Below are 8,954 nucleotides of genomic sequence, written 5' to 3' on the forward strand. Positions count from 1 at the left end.
TGTACATTTGACGCATGTGATATAAGGATAGTGATATGAGTTCTGTCTCGACTGTCTCGTTCTCATCAACTATAGATATGTTTTCATGGCTTACTGCGGTGACAGTTGCCACTGCTGCAGCCGTGCCATCATTATGCCTATTTGGAAACAGGGAAGCTACGTGATTCCGTGTAACGGGCTTAGACGGAACCGTTACCGACGTACACTCGCGCTTGGGAAGTAACAGGTAAAATAAACTCTGATTGAATGCCAAGACGGTCTCGTGTGCCGAGACCGTCCCAACCAATAATCCTATACTGTAAGTTGATAGGCCGCCGCGCAGGAAGCGGTGGCAACCGTGTGACAGTGGCCTGTCACATTCCGGACCAAATTGTTGACGTCAGACTGAACAAGATTTGGATCATGGTCAAGCAAATAATCATAGAGTTTTGATCGTTTGGCTCCTACAACACAAGCGCTCAATCCTTCATACCAACCCCGGTAGTTTGAGATTACGGCCAGGATGCGACCAGGACTAAAACTGGGTGATCACTGGTCCATTGACGTCGGTGTAGCTCTGTATAGATATGTAAGCTACTGGAACCAGGGCCTAAGTCGACCTCAGGCGTAGGTGCTAGTAGCCTATCGTCTCTATGGGGACCGGGTTTGAGTACGCCTTATGGTACATTGGGAATGGTTCGGTACGCGGGGCCTCCGGCCAACTCAACAATTACACGCCACATTCGTTGCGGGTTGGTAGGGGGTTACCTGCATCAATAGTCTGTTAGTTTACGATCAAGGGGTTCAAAACGAGTACATGTATCTGGTTGTGCGTATTCGACATCTGGTGAACACAAACTAGGACGAAGAGGTTTCTAATAGCGGCGTAGATTCCGGAATGCTGAGGGTAATGGGAATACATCAACATCAACATAAGACTGGTTTTGGTTGAAAGATCCGTCGTTGAAGAGAAGCCGGGCCTCTCAGAAGCTAAGCGTTGACTGGCTGGCATTCTAGTCAAGTACAGTGTAGAAATCAATCGGAGACCGCGATACAAGAAGATAAAGAAGTCGATACTCAATCTCGACCCGTTTTATTTGCTCCCAGATATATTGCTCAAAGTATGCGTGGGTGCATTTCTGATGGCAAACACGACGTCAAATCCAGTCGTCAACGATGATACCAGATATCAACAAACCACTGACGAAACTAACATGAAGCAGGTGCACTTGACAAAGTCCAGAGCGGTACATTGCTTTTATAAGCTTTAATACAATTTCACTCGAACACAACGCTGTTTATCTCGTATTATCATTCGCACTGCTGCAACATTGAGCTTACCCAGTATCAACAGCCGCTACTTGCTAACTTTGATCAAAAACATGACGTCACTGCCATTACTCTTGTACGTACAAGCAGGCATCGTCAAAACGAAATTTCATCTACTGTTGATGTACTCTCAGCGATGCGAAAAATTTGGTAAGTATACGTACATGACCATGTATCCGCTGTCCTGCCCAATTGATCGTATATTACCGATCCACCATTGTCCTCCAACAAAAGCTTCTCCATATGATCGGGGAACTGACAGGCAGAATGGAATCCTGGATAAAACATGAATTAATCCTGGTTCAAATCCTGGCCTTCAACAGCTACCCAAAACTTGTGCCAGCTAATAACTGTCAAGGCATTTAGGGGAGACCAAATATAAGTGAAAGGTCAAAGAGTCAGTTTCCACCTAGTTTTTCAGGCGGCTGGAAATCGCGTGAAACGCCCTCTGGGCTAAGAAAGTCGTTCTTTTGTATTTGTCTGTAATTTTGGTTCGAGAACCGAGCCCGTGAATTCAACAATGCGAGCTTAGCGCTCCCATCGTACCTGCTGCTGAATCATCACGGCTCAGACCTCAATTAACACTAGCGTAGATTGTCGATGCCGTGTCAGCTGGTGGCAGGGCCTGCGAGTGTTGCAGAGATTGCGGGGGGCGTTGAGCAGCTCCATTAGCGATATGTCAGTAGTCGGCGTGGTTATCGTCTGGGTTGCTTGCTGTGGCAGGTTCCTGATCAAATCGACGCACTGAGCAGCCTGGACGACCAAGGCGGTCACGATGGCCAGAACCGGGTAGGCTGTCGGAGAAGAGCGACAGCCCCTGTTCTTTGGAAGTCTTCAATCGGATCAAGCTCAAGAAGAGTACGCTACCTGCACCAACGCTGATGTTGCGCTTGTGGAGCATTGACAGGTCCGAGGCACGTCCAAATAGTTACTCCAGGAAGAAGAGGAGTGCTGTATCTTGGTTATCAGTCTCACAACATGTGTTGCTACACAAATATATAACCATCACTTCAAGTCGGCATTTATACAAGGGGGAGCTTTGATAACAAATACACCAGCACCTCTCTTCATACAGAAGTTGTCAAGTGTTTCCCTTATTTTAGCAAACGAGCTTCTAAGGAAGCTCGATGCTGGGGAAATTTGTCTAACAGTCAAAGCTTGACTTGGCGGTAGTACTGCATGACTTTGTTTCGAGCTAATGCTTTACTCTCTCTTTTTTTACGTTCATTGAATGCAAGGTATATACCAAACTTATCCATCACCGATACAAAACTGTCCAATCACTCTCAATCAATTATATTACATACTTCTCTGCAGCTTCCTCTACCTTCAGAAAACTATTGAATGTTGCGACAGTCATCGCCTTGGTTCTCAGCGTGCTGCCGGGCTGGAGGTTTTTTTTTTCAAATCCAATGCAGCGGTCAGATAAACGAAAATATGCGAGTGATACATCATTCATTCGATGTTATATACACATATTGTATAGACCACTCGGATCCAATATGTCCGATCGAATGACTTATAGAACTAACCTAACCCTACGCTTAGTATTGGTCAAAATTCCGTCTTTATTTGAAATCTATTAAACAAAGCTTCACATAATGATATGATACGGGGTTCTGATATTATTCACATAAGCAATGTTGTCCGATAGTTTACCATATTCATCCATATCACCGTGAAGGTGCGTACAGTGGGAGAATGAGGATGGGTGGGGCGGAAGTTGCGTATTCGATCTTGCAAGTTCCAGATATCAGTGGCCAAAAGAGGCGACTGAAGCTTTGTCACTCTCTTCCTCTGTGAGTAGAACGCTCTCTCCGTTGGAGTGTTGATGACAGGAGCAGAGCTTGCCAGCTCTTTAAAATGAGTAATATCGGAATAGTAATACAGTACTATAATATAACTAAGTATTCAGTACATTAGAAATACCTTAATTTGAATTACTAAGTAGTATACTACGTGTCCTAGTATTAAAACATTACTTAACGTACTAGCACAGTAATAGAATACTATATTGCAGTCATTTAAAATGTAAAGTAGTATCTACTGAGTGATTCAGTAGATTCTCCAACGCAGCCTCCCTCATCCAGCCAGTGAATAACGAAAAGTGCTAGTACTGGCAAGCAGTCACTTGAGCGGCTCTTCCGGGCTGCAGCTCTACTGGCAGGCAATCGCTTGAGATACCTGCAGCTCTGGTCATTTGTCCTGTAATGTTTTAAAACGTTTAAATGTTTGATTCGTAATTAGGCAATACATGACTACCAATAATAACAAATATGGAAGACTTTCGACGCAATAATTGTCAGAGTAAAAAGTTGCAGTTGCACCAGCGATGGAGCTGCTGCGTGACGGCCTCCAGGACCCGCACGGTATCCTATCCGCGTCCACCGCCGTTAGCACATTCCCTGCCGCGTCCTGGGTGCGTCCGGTGCTCCCCGAGGCCTCGCAGTTCCCGCCCGACGTCATGTTGCACGTGGACGGCTGCGTCTTCGCCTTGCACGAGGAGGTACTGCGTCTACGCTGGCCCTGGCTGCATTTGCAGCTGCAACAACTCCAAGCACCGGATAAGGGACAGTTTACTACAAATGGTTCAGACTTCAAACTTCACGTAGTAAAGCTTAAAGACCTGGATAAGAACCACAAAGCAGGCACCGCAGCGTGTCCACTGCAAACCATCACGTTGCTCAAGCCGCTGCTGTACACCACGTGCTTGGCTGCAGATCACCAACGTCAGGAGATCGAGGACGAAGACTCCAGCAGTTGCAGCGATGAAGAAGGTGGAAGTATTGATAGTGAAATGGAAGGTAGGAAGAGACGACGAGGAAGTTTCAGGGCCCTGGGACACAAGGAGAATGAGAATCGACAACTGCGGAAGAAGCGAGCGAGAAAGGTGTTTGGTGCCGAGATGGCAGATGTGGTTATGGTTGAGAAGCCACGGGGGGGTGATTCATGTGGAGCTTCTCGGAGCAGCGGATCGAGTACGTGTACACGTTCAAGGTGCGACTACTGCACGAGTCGAGCGCGAGACAAACACTGAAATTGGCCGAGTGGGTCGGCATGGGGGACCGCATACGATACTCGTGTCTGCGGGTTGCTGTTAGACAGGTGACGTTGGATTCGTGGATGGAGCTGCTTGTGGCGTCTGCGGCGTTGACGAAAGAAGACATGAGGAGGAGAGTCTGCGACCGGTTAGTGGACTTTTTGTATGAATTGCAACCAGTGCAATATCAAGAAGCGATGGAGAAGATTAAGCCGGTGTGGATTCAGGTTATCGACGATCACGATATGCTGGTCCGTGTGGTTGTCGCTTTGATCAACAACGTGCGCCTTGCCGGGTTCTGGAGGGACTTGCTGGACGCAATGGTCAATTGGCTTAAGCTGAAGTTCGAGTCACCGCAGGTACCATCACTTCGCGCTATGCACCAGCATTTTGTTACAGACTGGGAGCCGTTCGTGGAGTTGTCTCGCGTCGAGTGCTTCACAAACACTCCCAGCGCCAATGCCGTGCCGCTCCACGTGACGCTGTATGAGTTCGGCGACTTCGTGCTGCAGGCGTGCATCAATGCAGCAGGCTCGTCACCGCTCTTGTGGCGTGTCATTCGTCGTTCTTCACCCAACTTCTTCTCTGAAGACCCTGAGGTGGCGGTGGATTCGGCAGATCTAGCTAACGACCCCGAATTCTGGATCCGAGGCCAACTCATCGTCAAGTACCAACCTGCCAATCGAGGCGGTGGTGTCGTGACTGAAGAAACGCGAATCGAGTACCAGCATTCGCGCCACCAGTATTGCATGTGGAAGACACTTGTTTCTTCAACGCCAGCAACGTCAGTTCGGACCACCAGTCCGAGTGACGAAGGCTGGGTGTACTACGAGGACCCGGTGCACAGCTACTACCGCCGGACTGTGTGCACCGTCAGCGGCAAACTGTTTTTGTGGGGCGACCCAATCTGTAGTCTATACCATCAGTTGCTTCAGACGACTTTGTTCTACAGCGCTCCGATCAACGTGGGCTCGGAAGTGGCCGACATCCTCATCGTGTCGGAGATGCAGAAGCTGCCTGTGGAGACGCTGGCCCTGGTACTCTGCAGCGATCGTCTGCGGGTCCCAAAGGGCGAGAAAACGCTTCTGCGCTGTCTGAACAAGATGGTGTTTGGGCTGGACGTTTACCACCTCGAGGCAGACGCTCAGCTGCCTCGACCATCCAGCGGTCGCATCGACGACGTAACCAGACTCTACCGATGCGTGCGCTGGTGCTTCGTCCCCCTGGACGACATGATGCAGGTGCTGACGTGGTCATCCCGCGCGCTGAAGCTGTACGAGATCATCGTGGACAGTTTGAGAGACCCAAACCGATCACGCAAGCGGCGACGTCCGTTTGGCTGGCGAAAGTTCCGGGACGCGTACATGACGAACGAAACGAATCTGAGCGAGTTCGAAATCGAGGCCGGCGACTTGCACGTGCAGCAGCAGCATCAGGCGCCAGGTGCACAGATGTGTTTAAATTGAGCAGTTGCGCTGGGATTTACGAGGCGGGGTTGGGTATTGACATTTGGTGATCGCATGGTGTTGCAGGAGGTGACGTGAAGAGCATCTCCGGCGAGGTCGGGAAGCAGGAAAAGTGAAGGTTCAAGCTAGTTTTGCTTCTCAGTCCGCTGAAGGCGGTGATCCAAATACAGAGGCGAGCGAGCTGGGCGTTGATTTCTCCGCCGCGCTCTTGCATCACCAGCAACCGACGACTTCAGGCCTTCGTTTCTTTGGCGGACGGTGGTGGGCCCCAGCAATTCCTCGACGGCCAGCAAATGCTACATGTATCACGCGTCGGACGGAGTCAGGTAATGCAGATCCCTTGCGTTGCCACGACGGTCGGATTTATTGCTTGCAGTGTCTGACACGCACCTTTAGGTATCGGCAATGCCGACAGCAGAGCTCGTGGTCTGTGGAACTGCGCGACCCCTCCAGCTGTGCGCGACTGATGCATGAAGGCGACACGGCATCCCACGTGAGGTTCTGTCGCGGCATTGTGAGGTGTAAAGTTGCATTGTCGATCCGGTCTCTAAGCTTCAGGTACAGCTCATCGGAATCTGGTGGTTCAGGCCAACAATCTTCATCGTGCACGTGCGCGACTAGAGAAGTGGGCAAAACAGTTCGACCAAGATGGTGAGAGCATACTCACGCAAATGTTATCGCAGTCGTGTCGGGCCTGCACCATCATCAAACGCTACTATCCTTTCCAGCCCGAACTATAATAGCATTTCCCTTTTGCAGGACCAAGAGGAATGAATGAGTATCGGATACTTGGCTTGTCAATTTGGCATTACACCGGTGTACTTGCTGGTTCTGTGGTCTCCTTCGTTGTGCAGTTGCAGGTAGCACCTGATGGATGGACGCCACTGCGGTGAGTAACAGAATCCAGGCAACCGGACAATCGGTGCAACCATGTCAGTTAGAATTCGAGTATGTTGGCAGCAACACCGCTGGGACGGCACCAGCTCGTTCTGATGGTGCAGTGGATCGAGGCAAAATTCCTTCCTACTTCGTTGACGTGGAGTTCTCTGTCAGACGTCTGACCCCTGAAGTCTCTACACCAGAAAACTCCTTCGCCTTAAAGGTCTACTCAACGCTGAATGAAGATGCCTACAGCCCGTGCTGCATCGATGCGTCAGACAGTAAAGGCCGCTTTCGTGTGCAATGCCTGAGCAGAGCCACTATGTGCCTCAAGATCACTTACCGACTTGTCGAGGGCATTGGGCCAATGGACTCGCTCCCTCTTGGTCAGCCATGTTGGTGTCGCGCGCCGTGACCGACCAGGTCATTGCCTTGACCACCGCTGCCAACCGTCCCGGAGCCGATGATCTCATTCCCCACTTTGCTCGCAAGAACAAATTACCAGCCTCGCCTCTCAATCTACCCCCACCTCCACCATGGTTTCCATCTCGGCGTCGTTCGCTTTCGTTGTTGCTGTCATTGGTGTGGCGTACGGCTACACTGAAGCCGAGGCCGAAGCAGCTCTCGCCGAGGCTGCCGCCCTGTCCAAGGGCGAGTACTACCGCCCGCCAACGTACCTGACCTCGGGTGCGGTCAACTCGACGGCCCCATTCCGTCGCTCGCCCTGCCCCGCCATGAACACCCTCGCCAACCACGGATACCTCCCTCGCGACGGCAAGAACATCACGGTGGACCAGGCGCTGGCCGTCGTCATGGACAAGTTCAACATCGCTGAGGATTTGGCCGCCGTCATGGGAGGTCTGTCGCCGGACCTGTTCGACATGAACGACTTATCCAAGCACAACGACCAGGTGGAGCACGACGCGTCCTTGGCGCGCATCGACTCGTACTTCGGAGTGGACCCGTACCTCGTCACCCCCGGTCTCATCAACGACGTCTTGAATTACGGACTCGACGGATCGGTGGACGTCACGGACGTTGCTACGATCCGCGCCGCGCGTATGGCGTGGGGGGAGGAGCACAACCCAGAGTTCGACTTTGGCACCACCCCCGCTTTCATCGCAGGGGCTGAGGCGGCCCTGCTCCTGCGTGGATTTGGTGGCGAGAATGGCAACTCGACGGCCACGACGTTCACTGCCACGTTCTTCCTGCAGGAAATGTTCCCTGAGGGCTGGACCAAGCCCGACACGTCCATTACGTACGATGACGCCCTCGCTACGATATCGTACCTGAATGCCGTTGAAGTGTGAGGTCAAACATTTGGGGATGAGAGAAGGAACAAATTTCAATATGATCCTTTCAATTCTTTGATGAGCGATTGCATGCTCGGAAGCGCCAATCCTCGATAAAAGCAAAGCAAGCTGAGGGCGAGCTTAAATGGGGTAGCAAGTGCTCCACTTTATTGTCGCGCTGAGCTTTTCATATTCGTGCATTCGCGTCGAAGATATAATGGGGGGGGGGAGAAACACAGTAAGCACGAAATTGTTTTGATGCTGCAGTTGAAATCGGCATAGCGGCATGCTACAAGCGTTGCCCTTTATTTCCGCGGTCTTACGAGGTTTGAGCAGTTAACTATTACTTCGAAGTATTAGCGATGTTATCGAGAGAGAAAAAACGTTGGTGTATCAGTTCATCTCGCCAGTACAAATACTAGTAGCTACTACGTAGTAGATGGCCGACAAACTACGACCTCTCGCTAACATTGCGAGCTAGAAGAAAAACGACTACGTGCCAAAGCCCCAGACAGCAATCACAGCCCAGCAACTAATCCGCCCTCAGGTGTAAGCAGTGCGTTATCAAACACGCGAGACACGTCTTCCAAACTGCCCAGCACGCGCAGCAACGGGGTCAGTATGTCTGCCTTGAATTGGAAGCTCTTCACGAGATTCAGCTCCTCATTCCACTCAAAACGCACTGAACTGTGAACCACAACCTGTTGCCCAAGAAGTCTGTGAGCCAGTTGGGAGTGCTCGCTACCTTCATCACTGATCAAGTGCGGGAACGCAAGGCGTATCATGTTCTCATTCACAGTAACCATTTCCTTTATCGTCGCGATCAACGAGTCCGCGGGGCCATTCTCCAAACACACGAGCTCAATGTTCATCCCAGAGTGGTAAAGCGACATTTTCCTCCAATTTTCCAGCACTGCGTCAGGGCCACACACTTGGCCGTAGGTCACGTCCTGCGCCATTGTTGAGCGC

The 8,954-nt window shown here is 50.9% G+C and overlaps 2 protein-coding genes across 2 annotated transcripts; both read left to right on the forward strand.

Annotated features, from left to right (window-relative positions):
- Nucleotides 1–3,640: 3,640 nt before the first annotated feature.
- On the forward strand, nt 3,641–5,930 carry KRP23_4822 (uncharacterized protein; the record flags this gene model as incomplete). Its single annotated transcript, XM_067889826.1, has 3 exons — nt 3,641–4,198; nt 4,279–5,791; nt 5,881–5,930. The coding sequence occupies 3 exons, from the start codon at nt 3,641–3,643 to the stop codon at nt 5,928–5,930; spliced, it is 2,121 nt and encodes a 706-aa protein (XP_067746424.1).
- Nucleotides 5,931–7,229: 1,299 nt separating this feature from the next.
- Nucleotides 7,230–8,003, forward strand: KRP23_4823 (putative sterigmatocystin biosynthesis peroxidase stcC; the record flags this gene model as incomplete). The annotated part of the gene is made up of 1 exon (XM_067889827.1): nt 7,230–8,003. One exon carries the CDS (start codon nt 7,230–7,232, stop codon nt 8,001–8,003), a length of 774 nt encoding a protein of 257 aa, XP_067746425.1.
- Between the last annotated feature and the right edge of the window lie 951 nt (nt 8,004–8,954).

The sequence above is a fragment of the Phytophthora ramorum genome, assembly GCF_020800215.1.
Source record: "Phytophthora ramorum isolate Pr-102 chromosome Unknown Phyram_PR-102_s0004, whole genome shotgun sequence".
In the NCBI taxonomy this organism is placed as follows: domain Eukaryota; phylum Oomycota; class Peronosporomycetes; order Peronosporales; family Peronosporaceae; genus Phytophthora; species Phytophthora ramorum.